The 17,504-nt window shown below is 39.1% G+C and overlaps 1 protein-coding gene across 2 annotated transcripts in view; it reads left to right on the top strand.

The window, feature by feature from the left end:
- Nucleotides 1-8,086, top strand: part of LOC109040457 (G-protein coupled receptor rickets) — a 249,241-nt gene extending 241,155 nt beyond the window's left edge. Inside the window, exons 3-4 of one of the 2 annotated variants that reach the window (XR_011899417.1) lie at nucleotides 6,495-7,283; nucleotides 7,326-8,086. Coding sequence is in view for 1 of the 2 variants with exons in the window: in XM_072297625.1 (XP_072153726.1) it covers nucleotides 6,495-6,498 (4 nt within the window). In the remaining variant the exon portion in view is untranslated. Of the gene's footprint in view, nucleotides 1-6,494 lie in introns of both variants that reach the window. The other variant, XM_072297625.1, reaches the window with a different exon arrangement.
- The last annotated feature ends 9,418 nt before the right edge of the window (nucleotides 8,087-17,504 follow it).

Raw genomic sequence — 17,504 nt, 5'->3', positions numbered from 1 at the left:
ATGCAGCTCGAATACAAAATGGTGTATTAAAATGGAAGAAGATTTTTGCCTATACATATGCGTATAGGGCTCGCGAAGCGCTCCTGAGGGCGCGAGGCGCCCTCCGGGGGGTTGGGCCGCGTAGCGGTCAGGGGGCAGGGCCCCCTAGTATTTGTATAAGCCTTATGATGAGCCGTATTTGGAGAGTCAGGGGTATTTCAAAATAGTCATGGCCACCATCACAGGATACCTTATTGAATTCAGTTCACATAAGCCTACTCTCGATTTTAAGAGTCTGGAGCCACGTCCTCAATGTATGCAGCCGAGTTTTTAAACCAAAGCGAACTATAGGAAAAGTTCGGTTGCACGAACCGAGCGAACGGTTTCATGATCTGAATATTTGGGCCTACATAAAACACTGTACATACATAGCCATGACCACACTCTTTTTCTCAATGCATGAGATTTTAGGAGAAGGAATAGAGCACGGTGGTTTGTAAAAAATTCACAAAAACTTATCTGCAATGTTCAGGAGTTGCTCGTAGTATTTAAAGTAACCGTCAAACGATGCCAAATTTCCTATGACAGATCAAATAATATGGGAAATCAGTAAGTATCTCTCTTCCTCAAGATTATTGATCCTTAGAGTCAGGCAATGGGAGTAAGGAGGAGAACATTTATAATACTCATTTTCGTCATTGGTCTATCAGATCCCGGCTGGATTTCGATTAAAATTCAATGGCTCGATACGCCCCATTTTCCTATCAGCGATTCATATAGATGATGCGGCTGCGGTTTGCTAACTATGACGGCGTGGGGGTGGCGCACGCTGAAACCGACGAAGGGGCCGAGGGCTGAAAAATGCACGAGACTTATTCTGCGTATTAATTTGTTATTAAGGCTGAAGAATATACTTATCAAGGACCATTGACTAGCGGCCGCACAACTCGGCGCTAAAAAGACACAGAGCTTGACGGAGAGGAGAGGCAGAGGCGGGATAAGGAAAAGGAAAAGCTTTCGGAGTGCTTGAAGCGAGACGTGACCGGTAAATTTAATGTCCGCTCTGGTTTCACCCTTTCTTTAGTTCATTTCCACTTTATCATTTTATCAGCCATTACCGTTCGGTGCTCTCTTTGCGCGGCTTCTGCGACGGCGAGAGAGGGGAGGGGGAGGGAGAGAGAGCAAAAGAGAGGGTATATACACTGATCTCCGTTAATTCCTTCACTGTTACAGATACTGATAAATGTGTCATGAAATCCTCCACTTCGCCGGAAACGGAAGCTGTACCCAGCGACTACTTTTATTTCGATTGTCGTTTCGCGTTCTTCCTCCTCGCGTCGTTGTCGGATTGGCGTAATGTCTCCAATACACATTAGGGGCCCTTCAAGTGTTACGTAACGCACTTAGGAGGGAAGGGATGTTCGAGTCAGTGTTACACTTTGTTACACAGGGAGGAGGGTCAAGCCCAGCGTTAAGTAACAAATCCGAGACGGGGGAAAAAACCTCGAAAAAATTCGTGAATACAATTAAAAATACTAAATTGTAGAAGTATTAAAATTAGTAAAATTATGAATAAAACAAATTTAATCGTGTATTTTTACACCTTCGCTGATCTCTTCCCATTGTCTTTCAGCGAGGTATCTAAAAAAAAAAAAAAAAAAAAAAAAAAAAAAAAAAAAAAAAAAAAACGAATTTTTTTCAAGTTGTTTTCGTTATCTCAGCGTTTTCTTTATTCTTTGACAATTGTGGGGGGGGGGGGGGGTAAAATCGGAAAAAGGGCGTCATGTAATACTTGAACGGTCTCAATAGTGGAAACTGCATGACATCAAATCCTCGTTCCCCAGACAAAGGGATTTAACTCCATTCCAAGGTTCTAAGATTGACTGAAAAAAAAAATCAATTGTTCACCTTTATATCGATGAACAAAGTAAAAAACCACGTATCTCCATAGTGGTCTTGAAAATTTGGCCACACTCTCTTGTCTGGAAAGAGACAAAATATGTTTGACAGTAAGTAGTGTACTCTGAATAAGCGTTACATCATTATAATTTCAATTAACGATAAATACGCACCAAGTGGATAGGTAGGTAAGTGAGAGATCAAACAGGATTTGCTTATACCATACTGCGAATAAAAATAGAGAAAAGTATTTCTGATATTTTGAGAGAGGAGTGTTCCGCCATGGTTCAATTCAAACTAAATTGATCTACAGGTTATACGCGCAAGTAGGTACCACAAATTAATGACGAAAACCCATCTCTTTATATTGTTCAGTATGATATCTTTATAAAACGAATGCAAAATGCGACTCTCATCTAACTTCTTACAGCAAAAGAAAAAAAAAACGTACAAAAGCAAAGAAAGAGTATTTATTAGTGGATTTCATTATAAACCATGGGGCACTAGGTACTCCACCTTCTACAGTCAGAGTTTACAAATATTTGTTTAACCCTATAGCTTTACCTACCGGGTCAAAATAGGCCCGGTGGCTGATAAAAATGTTCGCCATTTTCTAATTTTTCCACCTACAATGCTGTGCTTCACAAAATGATCCACAAACCCCTCTAGAATCGTGTACCAACGCGGTTTTGAAAAAAATAAAACAAATTGTGGCCCCGGGGAATTTTTATTCATCGCTACCCCTAAAATTCCCTACCGGGGCCTTTTTAGACCCATATTTAAAATACATAGAGCTCACAAGTTATACCAGCCTAAATTCATATATTTGTCTGCCCTGGGGTACATTATGTCCCCATTTATGTGAGCATTGACACAGTTTCGTGGAAGTAAGTGCTCGTGTCAATATTGAATGTGATTTGATATAGTTTGTTCCTCATCAATCAAGGTAGCTGATTACAATATTTTTATGGTTATCGGACAGAAATTGCTCCAAACCTGGTTCTTGACAGTACTCTTTTGAACATGCTGAGAATGGACGGGGTTCTTATCAAACTTATCACAAACTTATCAAAGCTGCTCGTCATGAAAATACAATTAGCTTCTAGACCAATTTGATATCGAATAATACTTTGACTCATTCCGCTGTATCCTGATGCTATGAAGACTTTTATGTCTCGGATCATGACCCAGAAAGAGACCGACATTCGAATATTGCATTAAAACTCTGTATATTGTAGATGAGGACAAACCTGAGAGTCTGATTACAAGTTTTGATGACAATTGCCTAGATTATTCGGCTAGGTAATCATCGGAATCAGGAGTCGATGATCAAGTGGCAGTGACCGATGATGTCGATCAGCCAGCTGCTCCCGACAATCTTCCTGAGACAAGAAACGGCGCTAGAGATAGAACTTTGTGCCAGAGGTCAAAGAGGGTGGCAAGCAAGCCAGAGTTGGTGATAACATTGCAAAGAACCCTATAAATTCTCAGCATATTCCAAAGAAAACTGTCAAGAACCAGGGTTGGAGCAATTTCTGTCCAATGCCCTTAACTTTTTTTTAAATAGCTACCTTGAATTGATAAGGCACAATCCATATCTACATCACATTCAATATTGACACGAGCACTTACTATCACGAAACTGTGTCTATCTTCGCATAACTGTTTTTAGCGGCTCTGGTGCTTGCACTAGAGCTGCTATTCCGGACGGTCCCAGCTGGGGAGTATCAATGGACCATGTTACATTGGAGAGACCGCGCGTTGGTTGATGGGGATCGGCGCCATTTTCGACTAGGTACCTTGTCATGACTTTATTTTATTGCATATTGTTTTATTGTTAGCCAATGCTATGTTGTGTAGTGTATTTTTGGAATCATGGTGATACAGTCAATAATTCAAAACTTGTCTGTGCTTTAATCTCGTGATGGAAAAAATGTACTTTACGTTCAAAATTTGAAATTTTGAATTTTAAAGTTTTCGCGGTTTTTTGGAAGAATGCAGTGGTTGGAGCTTCCTAGACATATTACTCGATATCAGCTGATAGCAAACAAAGGTTACCAAGGAAACCGTAAACGTTTAACAACTATCGTGGCCATCGGGGCGATTATTGAAATGACATCGACTCTATGTCACCGCTTACGACAGGACATAGCCCTATCTTATCCGTGTAATATATCGCAATTCGATATTGTTTTGATTTTTAAATGGAGCAATTTATTCATAAAGTTCCGATTAGTTTTGGCGAACGGGCCCCTTAACCTACGTCACTAGGTTCATGGGAATTAAATCATGTTTTGAATACAATGGATCTGTTGTTAGATCAATAATCTTTTCAGAATTTAATGGCGTGATATTGTGGTAATATATAGTGAATTTCCCATTTTGGTAATTTGAGTAGAGAGGTAATTTTAATTTTCTTTCAGTTCTTAAGGTTTGAAATGTGTCTTTTAATATATTATTATAAACTTTATTATTACAACTTACCGTTTACCAATTATCTACTTACCAATTAATTAAACTTATTATTACAAACTAGTTATTTGACAAAAAAAGAAGATGATCACTCAATTGAAAGAAATTGGCGCCCAATCACAACGACAAGTTAAAAAAAAAAAAAAAAAAAAATGTGAGAGAGATTTTTTAGGATGCGGACCTCCAAAGAGCCTCCAAAATTAAAAGTATACAACAAGTGATAGTGCCATGCATTCTGCATATCAAGGGCCAATACACATTTATACACCGGCTTTGTAAATCTGCTAAGTTACAAAACATGAATCGACAGTTGTCGGATTGTACATCAATGACAAAATGTGTCTAGGCCCTCATTCTTGACTACAACTACCGTCGCCAGAGCCGCTTTCGGACGCGAATGCGTTGGAGCTTACTGATTGTTTTACATTTACATTACATTTTACCTCTAAGTCTCCGTTTTCTTATTTACTCAGTGCACTTAATTGTAGAGCTAACAGGCAAATTTGCAATGAAAATAGCCTGTCAAATGCAGGTTATGCAACCAGAAATGATCCTGCACGGCTGGTTGCATACCCTACATCTTTCAGGAACACTTTAGTGGGGGGTAATGTATCCCTAGGGGTAAGGGGACACAAATACATATATGAATGTAGGTAAGCTAGTAAAACTTATGAACAAATACGGGTCTAAAAAGGCCCCGGATGGCAATTCATGTACGTAAAAACAGTTGGTGAAGCTAGGGTTAAAATAAGTATTTTGAATGCACATACAAAGTACGGCCTGATCATTGTAAGTAACCGGATGGTAAAATGGACTGAAAAAAGAGTTCGGACTGAGTCTAAACTCCTTTAACGGGAATATCAAGGCCGGGAATAAGAAAAAATCAGAATCAGAGATTCAAAAAAGAACTCTAATGCGTGTTTTAGCACAGAACTTAGGAGGCAGAGCGTTCAACGTCCTAATTCTTTCATTTCATTTTCTCAGTTTCGTGCTTCACTCAGAAGAGTGAGTAGACCCAGCACTGTCCTACCATCCTATCGTTTAAAATAAATCAATCATTAAAAACATAAATCAATGAAGAGATAGGGAGAAAAGGCCAAATATGCTTCACGTGAAACCCGACGGAGGTAGTGTCCATACTTCCAGCCTGGTCGTGGGAAGGAAGGCTGTTTCACGTTTTAAGCATCACAGGACCAACTGCAAACTTACAGGATTTATCTGCTTAAGGTGGTGCCCATAAAAGTTCTCGGCGGACGCGATTTTTCTGAAAGTTCTGAGCTTGAAGTTTTATGAGAGTGAATTATGATTTTCATCGAATAAAACTCCGTGACATATGACCGTTCTCTTCCCTTTATTTCTTACCAGATTTATGTACGTTTGCTGCTTTGTCTGGCGCGGACATCTCTGTCCTTTCATGGGTGCACGTCATTAATGGTGTAGATGTCTATCTATCCATATTCCGTTAAGAAAAAGAATCTGCCTTTTAAATAAAGTCATTTGATTTCGATTTTGTCAACCTTCTTACTAGCCTGTCATTACATATTAATTTGAGGGAAAAAGATCACAGAGACATTTCGGTGTGTCGATCATGCACCAATCTAGATAGGAAACTGAAAAATGTACTTTTTTCATCATACAGAGCAAATTGTTGCGATCACGCATAATAAAGTTTACCTGCCGGTCAGTTTAAATTTAAAACGAGATTCTCTCCAAGAGATGTTTTGATTTTTCCAACTGGAAGTAGTTTGCATCATATCCTCGATTTTTGAATTGACTCCCCGAGTTAAATTCAAAAATAAATTCTTGCAATCGTAATCGATGGCGACGGCGGGTATGATCAATCCAATGACGAGTGTCTTCCTTCGCAGCTTCAGCCAGCTGTTTTGTTTGAAAAGTTGGTGTAAGTCGAATTTCACTTCAAAAATGTCTTATGTTCGCTCAAAAAAATGTGCGCTGTCTGTTTGCAGTGACGCTACTCATACTTACTTTTGAGACGGCCTTGCCCATGGAAATGTACTTATGACTACTAATACTTTATTCGAATAAATCTACAAAGAGAAAAATGCAGAAAAAAGAAAGTTTTCTCCTACTAAAAATTTACGCTTTTGGAAAATATTAACATCCTTTTCCCTTGTCTGTTTTAGGTGAGTACCTGAAATTCAATCACCGACACAAGTGCTTAATCAAGTTTGACCTGTCGAGGGGTTAATTGATCTTCACTCGTCATTCCACACAATGATATAATCAGTACACTTTACTACGCTGACGACCTTTATCAATCTTCATTTTTTTCGGATTGTGCGTGTGAGTGATTTACTTCTTTAACCCGTGATCATAATTGTTTGGTGTCAGTATATTTTCGATATATATTTACACACACACACCCTCACACACACCCTTTTTATATAAATACTAGCCGTTCTGGGCGCGCTTCGCGCGCCCGTCACGCCTAGCCGGGGGCTACGCCCCCTGGACCCCCGGTCACTCGCTACGCGAGTGACATTCGGCTCGCTTCGCGAGCCAATTTTGTAGTAGTTGCAAATTTTTTATCACTATATTTTGAAGATTTCATAGAAAACATTATGAAATTCTCACTCCACAATTAACTTGTAGAATAATAATGGCAGGGCAAGAAATAGACTATATCTTAAAATGGACGGTTCCCACTTAGTAAAAACAGCCAACACCACGTGAAGGTGAGGAACCATCGTTAGCCACTTTTTTTTTTTCTTTACTTTTCTGAAAAAAATTTACTGAAATTTTAGTTGCGTCCCTAAAAGGAAACACGGAGAAAAAAATTTGTGCATGGAACCCGAAGCTGAGATCATATGGATCTCTGAAGTTTTCGGATCACGCATCCGAAAAGTTAAGGTCCATCTGCCGAAGTTCGGGTCAGACAATTGAAGTAGTTCGGTATATACCGAAGATTTCAGGTCACACATCTAAAGTACTCGGTGCATACCGAAGTGCTTCAGATTTCTGACTCAGAGATTTAGGAAAAACACAGTAGAGAACCAAGGAAATCACAGTAGAACAGAGAAAAAAATACAGTCGAATAAATAAAGAAAACTATTATCGAAGAAATTCTAATTATTAGAAAGTAATTAGCTGGCGTAATCAATGCGTAGCTGCATAGGAGCATGAGCGAGATTTATCATCAACTGACCAAGGTAGATTTACACAGGTATGGACAGAACTTAACAACTGGCTTCTGATTGGCTCTCCAGCGGCCCCTTAACGTCAGCCATTTTGAATGTTTTGATTATTTTGATTTATTATGTTCGGTTTATCGTTTGTCAAAATTTTGTGGGATTTTTTGCACAATTTTGATAATGCGATATTAATTTTAACGTTTAAACGCACAAACGTTTGAATGTTAATTTGATTGTAATTTAATTAAAAAACGGGCCCCTTAACCTACGTCACGTAGTCATGTGACACGTACTGAGGCTCATGGGAAATTTTCAACTTTTCCATACCTGTGTAAATCTACCTTGTCAACTGACCGCTGGCCGCTAGGTACCTGGGTGGGCGAGCGACAATACGTAAGCGGTGGCATATGGTTCGATTGACAGAGGAGTGGGGAACGGTCAGACGTAGGGGAAAGGTTCAGGCTGAACCGTTCAGCACAGCGCAGCGTCAGTCACCGGGTGGGGAAGAGAGTCCGGGAGGGGACACTTCCCCTCGAGTGAAATAGAAAAAGGCAGAATCCTTCGAAGTTTATATTAATGATGATATTAATGATGATATATACATACTTTACAGCAGGCCGATTATGAACGATCGATTTCTGACAGAAATTATGATCGATTTGGGGATGCTATCGATTTAGAAAAGCATTGCGCTTATGGGCCGGTCAAATCGATAGGACACAAATCGATGCAAAAATGCAGAAATACGGCCCTAAATCGATCAGAATCCCGGAATCGATGGAAATCCAAATCGATGGGTCCGGACCCATCGATTTGGATTTCCATCGATTTCGTGAAAAACCGAGTTTTCCATCGATTTGGGTCACGCTTCACGGGATAGTTTTAAAGATGGCGAATCTCGTGCTAGTCATTGAGAACTACGAAGATGTTGTAAATGAAGAGATAGAGGAGCGAATACGAATTGAGGAGAGAAGAATATTGAGGATATTACCGTGATAAAATTTAAAATTCATAATTAAATTGCCGTGATAAAATTTAAAAATTTCTAAAATGGAGCATACAAAATATGTAAAATTGTGAATGAAGTTAAATAAGTTAAGAAATAATTTTAAAACAACATATACTTCCATCTAACGATATTACCGTGATAAAATTTAAAATTCATAATTAAATTGCCGTGATAAAATTTAAAAATTTCTAAAATGGAGCATACAAAATATGTAAAATTGTGAATGAAGTTAAATAAGTTAAGAAATAATTTTAAAACAACATATACTTCCATCTAACGATAAATTGTCTATGAGCCCCATAAGAACAGAGAAGATTTCTCCATGACAGCAGTTTGAACTTTGGCCTGCTCACTATCCAATAAAGAATTTTAAATTCTGATTTCAACTACTTACACTTAAGAATTAATTAATTTGCCACTTATTTTTTCGCAAGACTATGAAGGAAGTTTGCACAAATATTATAGGGGAAAGAAGAACCCCGAAGAGTATAATATGAGAAGGATTTTAGCTTCATTGAGGCTGGCTCTACTGAAACAATGGGCTGTTGAGTAGAAAGCAACACGGAGATTTTTCATGATTTGCTTTTAAGAGGGGAAAAATATGATGGGAAATGTTCTTGATTTCAACCGCCTCAGCTCTAACATGTAAAAATACATACCCAGCAAGACTGCGGTATCTAGGGAAATGAATCTGAGAGAATAAGAACTTTACACAAAGAAACAGGAAAAGGCGCATGAAAATTTGTAACTGAAACACCGACTTAGATATTTTAATTGGGATGAAAGTGCAGGTATACAAAGAAAAATTTGCATGCAGCATAAAACTGAATGGAAGAGTAAAGATTATTTTGACACCACTATTAAGATTTAAAATATGAGATCTCTTGAAGACAAAATTGTTAAACCTAGCAAACAGTGCTGAAATGAGATGTATCATTTGAAAATTGAGTTCACTGTGCATGGATGGTTATGGAGATGTCCAAGGTTCAAAATAAAAATTGTATGAAACGTATAAAACTACAGCTAGATAGGTACTTACAGAAAATTGTGTTGCTCTTTGCGACATTCTAGTAGATTCAAGTGATGAAAAGGGAGTTGATGAAACTTGGTGGAATTAATGGCTGTTTACAATCAAGTTATAGTCTCCGCAAATCCTTAAAATGTACGATAGAACAAGCGGAAGCCATAATTCTGAGTGACACAGCTATTTAGAATTGGTGAAGTCCATGGTGACTTGTTGCTCTGGCTAGCAAGTGTTTTAAAACATTTTGAGTTGAACACATAACTGAGAACAACTGATGATAAACTGACCGCTTGCTGCTGTGAGATTGGACTAGTTGAGCTTGTTAAAAGCTGATTATCCTGGACTTTAGTAACTATCAGGACTCTCAGAGCCCCCTCATGATTGCACAGTTATTATTGCTTGATAAATCAATCCATAAAGGGGCAGCATATCAAGATAAATAAACCTCTGGTTAGGCATGCAGTCATGTAGATATTTCTCTATAAGGCTCTCCTATGGGTTCATTGTCAATCATCACTCGGGCCCATCATGGAAACTCTTAGGGACAAAGATGAAAATCAATGACGATTCATTTAATCAGTAAGGAATGGTAAAACTTTCTTCTCAAATAGTTTATGGTATTTTAATACTACATGTGTTTTTGCACTGTTGGACCAATACGCTAGTACTGGTTAGCTACGCTAACCTAATCGCAACCAATGATCCGATGAATTACAGTTGTGATGTTATGCGCAACCAGAGGATTTTGGAAGTGAATTCCTTAAATGGAGAAGTGATATTATAAAATCTTTGACACATGGTACCTGAGGATGTGAGATATAATTACTAATGAAATCACAGATGATAAATGATTTGGAAGCTACCCGAAGAAGGTTATCATAAGTGGCGATGTCTATGATGATCACTCAGTATCCGGCACGAACTAGTTTTCGAAAATTAGAGCACGCACTTGCGAGGGATTACACTACAAATTACGGATGAAATATTAATGACTAAATGTGAATAAGGACCTCGTGTATCACCATTGAATAGCTTTGATCGGTATTCAGAGAGCGAACCAACATCACGTAGATCCGTCACACACACCACTTTGCGGTTTGCTAACCATTTCTCCAAATGATAGAATGTGATCCAAATTGACTGCCTTATAATGGAAGTATTGTAATGATCTAATTAGTTCGATAATATCTTCAAAAAGTAAAATAACTGACAAGAAAACACTCATTCACCAAGAGACTTAGAGAGAATGCAGAGATAAGCAGTACATAAACAAACCTTTCCGAATCAACCGTTCATCGCGCGCGCTTTCAAATATTTTGAATATTACCGCGAATATTTAATTTGACGGACTACAAATCATCATTTGTACACTTTTCATTGTAATTCTTTCTTAATTTTCTTGATTCTTTTCTTATTTATTGGATCTGTTATCCAAAAAACGGCGCTTCCACTTGGAAGCCATTTTTTTTTTTTTGGAAATCGATCGGAAATCGATCGAAAATCGATAGGCCTTAAAATCTGTCAGAAACTCCTAAAATCGATCAGAATTCGATCATTCATAATCGGCTTGCAGATTATAAGTCTTAATCATCGTGGCATGCAGTAATTATTGGATCCAACGTTAAATGGACCGAAGAAAGGAACCAACCCACATTTCCGAAAAAATTGAGTTAATAGTGTTTTTGAGTTTCTATAATTATACATTTTCAATTTCGTTTCATGTTCAATGCGAATTGATGTCCTGGGAGTCAAATCACGTATGTCACCGTATGCGACGTTGCAGACTTCCTGTCATACTTGATTATTTCCTCCGAGTAATCCGTGATGTAGTTTCTTGAAAACATTCTTCATTTTTTTTCCTTTACCAGCTGAATATTTTGTATCAAGCTGTAAAGTTGGCTTGTTTCTCTTTCAATAAATAAAATAGGAGCAACAACGGATAGGTCTCATGAAAGAATGGCAGTAGGTTGTCGACGAAAAGATTTTTCCAGGCCAGTTGCCCGATAATTTTTGGGGTGACTGGAACATATGGCGTTCCCGAACGCCAAAGTGCGTTGTAGCAGCGATTCGTATTTACATATGTACGTATACGTATGTAAATCGATGAAAAATGTATGAAAAGAGCTTTCAACTAAAATTGTCACGTGCAATGGACCAGCGGACAGGGTGCGTATTTAAGCATTTTGATGTAGTAAAACAACCTAATTTGGGGAAAAGCTGCAAAACCTTGATAATCTTTGTTTCTACTTGCTTTGATTTTGCTGCACTGGGTCGCGTCTCTTTACCTTGTAATCAGTCTCGGCACAGCAAATCAACGACTCATTTTTCTTTAATTTTTGTTTCCGGTTCATCATGGAATTGTAACTTTTCGGAACGTTCCGGGTTTTTCTTTTGATTCGCCGCTTTTTGGCGGTCTTTCCCCAAATTAAGTTGTTACTTTATTTTGTGTTTTTGGCTGATTAAGTTGCTGTTCATTTTGATATAGGTTGATCAAACTTTCACGTACAACAGAATTTACGCAACGAAAATTGTTGAAATGAACTCCTGATTAAGATATTGAATGTTTCTTTGACGCCTAAATGGGCTTGTCGCGCGATTTTTTGTTTACTTATTGCTTTAATCGAAAGAACTAAGGCTCCTGATGTAACAGGAATATTCCCGGTGTTATTTTACCTCCCCCCCCCAAAAAAAAAAAAATCATCTTGAAAACCCCTCATAATTCGAATTTTCGAAGCGGTCACTTTTACGCGGGAACGGATCCGGTGCACATCGCTACATCACATCGCATGACAAACACGGTCTACGGTCTATTCATCACGCTAGGTACAGTGTATTTTCCTTTAAGGAATTGGCAGCCGCTTTTCAAATGCAAACATCGAGTCAATCGATGCTTTTTTTATCAAAATGGAATTCAGAAATGGACTCCTTGGACGCTCAAATGGTTGAAAACTCCATTAGATAAATAAGAAACTACGGGATATACCCTATTTTTAAGGAATATTGTAACTCTGGCTTTGTCTCTGCTCTGGCTGGTCCTTAGGACGCCATCATTTTGAATTTTTCAAAATTGAGAAAACTCACGATTAGATTTTTGCAAATATCTCCTCAACGGTTCATCTCCACAAAAAAACAAGAAAACCAGCGGAAAGAGCATAAAATTTCCTATCGAAATCATTCTCCTTTATTTTTTCCAACTTAATTTTTTGGTCGTGAAATTAACGTTCCCTTCAAAAATTAGCTTTTAAAAGGCGCATTTTTGCTGATTTTGGGAGAAAATTTGCTTCATACCTCCAGCCACGATTATCTGAGAAAAAAACTGTTATGCTCATGGAAAAGAGAGTCAAATTTACTTCTAGAAAACATAAGTCAATAGTTCCTAAACTTGATTTAATCCTGTGAAACAGCAGTTTATCAGCTCCGCCCTCAAAATGTGTTTTTTTCGACCGTTTCCCCTAGAATCACGAAAAAAAGAGAAAAAACCCTATAAACGTGACCCGAACTGTGTAAAAAGGTGGCAAAATAGTGCTGAGTTCACACTTTTTGGAGGGGGGGGGGGGTGGAACAAAGCCAAAAAGTTCAAAAATGTTCGATCAGAGTCAAAAATTGTGAGTTCCAATGAGTATCAGTACAAAACTGAGAGGGGAGAGTGTTCGCTCAGGCAGTTTGCATTGATTAAGGTGAGGTAACGTCGAGAGATCTATAATTTTGCGTTTTTTTATACCTCATCAGTAGATCACACTCGTCATGTGAACTCAACTGAACATCTCGCAAAATCCAAGACGGCATCAAAGCTCAAGTTCGAAGTACAAGTTTTGTATTGCAAGACGGCAAGTTTCGTACAGGTACTCATTGGACCTCAAAATTGTTGACTCTGATTGAAAATTTTCGAACTTTTTGGCTTTTGATCTCACTGACGAGTGTACTCTACTGACGAGGTCTATAACAAGACCCAAAATTATAGATCTCTCGCCGTGGCCTCTACCTAATATTCTGATGCTAATTGCCGGAGCTGAACGCTGTTCCCCTTCAGTTATGTACTGTCGCACTGGTTATCCATTAGAGCTCAAAATTTTTGACTCCAATTGAAAATTTTGGAACTTTTTGGTTTTATTTTCAAAAAAGTGTGGACCCAGCACTATTTTGCCACCTTTTCACACAGTTGGGGTCATGTTTTAGGGTTTTTTCTATTTTTTTCCGTGATTTTAGGGAAAATGGTCGAAAAAATCACATTTTAAGGGGAGCTGAAAAACTGCTGATTCACAGAAGTAAATCAAGTTTAGGAACTATCGACATATGTTTTCTAGAAATAAGTGAATCGCAAATGAGGGCTTATCCATTAGAATAAGCGATGACGTTAGCAGTTGTAATTAATTTTTTGAACGTGTATAATTGAAATATTTCTTAAATCCACACGCTTCACGCCTTTCAGCCGCAATTCTTAAAATTAAAATGTCGCAAATTGTTAAGAATGTTCATTTAACCTTCCTTCATTTATGAATTCTACGACCCAACAAACCTGTAAATGTATACATATCTTGCTATTCTGAGATCAAGGCTGACTGTATGATCCTGTGAGGGATAATTTCGGCGGCCATATTGGATTTTGGACTTCCCAAGAGGCCAGGGTGAATTTTGAATTCAAGATTTGGATTCTACGACTAGAAATCTATGGGGCTCGATACGTCACATGATATGAGAAGCTATTATAGAATTTTTGGTTCCAAAATTTCAGCAATTTTGGCCGCCATCTTGGAATTTGAGGCCTTAAATGAAGCGCAAAAGATTTTTTAACATCATTTTTCGGTTTTGCGGCCTAAAAAATGGTATGAAGGATACCTCACACCATATAGGAGCACACGTGCCCGTTTGACTTTCAGGAGCCGAAATTTGGCCGCCATCTTGGATCTAAGGGTCTTAAAGAAGTCGGAGTACATTTTTAAGCACAAATTTGAACTTTTCGACCAAAAATACATAGGAATCGACGTACATGTGGATCATAGGAGTCACTTTCACCCACTTTACCCCCGTGGCGGCCATTTTGGGCGCCATCTTGAATTTAAGGATGTTCCGGGGAAAACTGAGCCTGGCAACATCGAAATTCTGTTTCAGGACATCAAAACGAAGAGATCAAGCCATCTCGCCAACTTGTATCATTAACGGTCCCACGGGACTACATGTGCTCCTGGACTATACGGTACGTTTTAAACACTTTTAATATGCGGTCAAAATACCACTCGCGATTTTTTTGCTGAAATATCAACTAGAAGGCCTACTAATTGAGGAACAACAAACCGCAAAATCTGTAGTCTGGCCGTTTTTGAGAAAATGAGATTCTTCGTTATTTTGGCGGGAATTTCGGGTCAAGGCGCTGAAAAAGTCAAGTTAGGCTGTTTTTGTGGCTCGTAAATGCGTATCCTATATATTTCTAGTCAATCAAGTGCCAGTAGATAGCTATTCGTGCATATCGCCCAAAATTCATATCCTTAAATCCACGACTTTCGGATTTTTGGGGGGTTAGTAAAGGAGAAATCCGAAAAAAAGGGGTTAACCCGTAACAAATTGCTTAACAAACTTTTCCTATGTAAACGTCTTCAGTAGGTCATATTGAACAATATACCAAAAGTTTACCACGGTTCGATCCCGGAGCACCCCCCCCCCCCCATTGCCTAAATTTCAAAATTGCGACCATATTAAGGCCTCAGGGAGTTCGATTTTTTTTAAAATACGCATACAGTGTCATGTGAGGTGTCAATTCCTACGTAGTTTTGGTCGTAAATTTTAGATATGATGTCAAAAAAGTCTCCCAGTTAAAGGGGGTACCCCAAATCCAAGATGTCAGCGAATTTTGAAAGACAAGAGGGGGGATTTTATAAAGAGTTCGCGTGATAACTGATAAGACAAGTGAGGTAACATTTCTTATGTAATTTTGGTCGTAAATTTCATTTATGAAGTCATAAAAGCCCTCTAGTCTTAGTGATCGCTTCAAATGCCAAGATGGCGGCCAAATTTGAAAAACAGGAGGGTGAGTTTTTGAAATGGTTACGTGACATCCCTAGTAAAAGTGAATCAACCTGAAGTCAGGCTATGTTTCTTAAGCCACCCTGAGTCAGACTAATTCAGGCTGATATCAGATACCATGGACGTAATGGGGCATCTAGAGCAATTTTCCACCAAGTACAATACTCATTATTTTTCCTTTTTATTCCCGATATTAATTTAAGCAAATTGTATTTGTTGAGCGGACACAGATTTTGTCTCCCAAGATGGCGGGGCATCAGGGCTGGGAACCCGGTGGGTTTCCGGAACCGGTTCCGGTTCTGCTTTTGGTTCCGTTGCTCCAGAAGCTCGGGTTCCGGTTCCGGTGGTCTAGGAATTCGGGTTTCGGTTCCGAGGCAAATAAATCTAGTTTTGAAGAAGCAAATTGCAAGAACAAGAACGAAAAACGATTCCATGTTAAAATTTTAATTTCAATGAGCAAATTAAATGCAATGACCTTTTTAGTCTGAAAAAAAAGAAGAAATGCTTCAAACGGACCTCAGCAGCAGTACCTATCCTATCGAGCAGGTCTGGTGCCATGCTTGATCTGAGGGGCGACAAAATGAAGGCTAGCCTTCCGCTATAACCCTCCGTGGCCCTTTCTCACTCTTGCCAATTTGCAAATTATTATTAAATGGGAACCCATACGGAACCCGGTTCTGTCCAGGTTCCTATCGGTTCCAGAACTGATGCCGGTTTCGGCTCTGGTTCCGGTGTTCCTGAAACTCGGGTTCTGGTTCTGGTTCCGGTTCCCCGAAACATGCCGGTTCCGCAGGTTTCGGGTTCCGGTCGGGTTCGCAGCCCTGCGGGTCATCGATCGGTGATGGATGTGGTTTTTCGGTCAGCAGCTACACAATGTGCACGAGGATGTGCGGATTTCAGACTTTTTCAATGCGACCATTGTAATTTTCGTGTCATTTTGCCCCCAAACAGCCTGTTCACATGCACGGCTGTATCTCTCGCGTGCAACACACCCGTTTCTAAGATAAAAGATCCTTCGCGCTCTTATTTGACGAAATCCGCCACATTTTTTAGGAAGGGTTGTGTAAATTGACTTCTCAATGATGCAGCCCCCCCCCCCCCGCCTCTTGCCAACTAGTTCCGCCCACTCATACGACACGTTACTCGACTCCGTCACTTATCATTATACAAATATCCTAAGTTTCGGGTGAAGTGGAGAATTAGCATGCGTGCTTTATTTGCTGAAGGAGAAGCAACACGAGTATAATCGGAGCGGAAGGGCGGAGTCTCAGAGCGGAATGGTGCACTGGTGCAGCTTGGCGGTTTATTTAAAGTGCATCTTACGAGTCAACTGCAAATCCGATCGTAACTCAGAGCCAGAGCTCGCCAATAGCTTACAGCCAATGGCACCATCATTACACTGCCCGTGCAATGAGCAATGTGCATCCGACACAGTCGCAGCCCCACTCCTCGGCAATCACAGTAGAGTGCTTCGATTAGTTGATAAATCGAATAATCGACTTTTTGGATAGTCAAAAATTAAGGATTCGATTTATACTCAAATCGAAAATAACCGATGAATGTGCGTATTTTTTAAACGGTGCATTTAAAAAAAAAAAAAAACCTGTTCTCTGAGATGCCCTCCAGGGTTCTAGAGGGTTTAAATCAGCATTTTTGCTCAACTTAAGAATCATGAATCGTGCCTGCTGAAAATCTGCACTGATAATTTAGTAAATTTCCGAATACGAGGTCTGTTAGATTAGAAACCGGATTTTGGTCATAACTAGCCCACAATGCGTTCGAATTAGGTTTTCTTGAGCTTTCCTGATAGCTGGAAATATACTTAAGAACGCTACGTTCACAGATTTTGTTTATTTTGATCAGTGTTTATTCTGTGTCATCTTGAATACGAGTAAGTCAGGTGCGTTTTGCGATTTTCATCATGCGATCACTGATAGAGCAAAGATTCAAC

The sequence above is a fragment of the Bemisia tabaci genome, chromosome 3 (genome assembly GCF_918797505.1).
Source record: "Bemisia tabaci chromosome 3, PGI_BMITA_v3".
In the NCBI taxonomy this organism is placed as follows: Eukaryota; Metazoa; Arthropoda; class Insecta; order Hemiptera; family Aleyrodidae; genus Bemisia; species Bemisia tabaci.
This window is presented reverse-complemented; position numbering and strand designations above follow the sequence as displayed.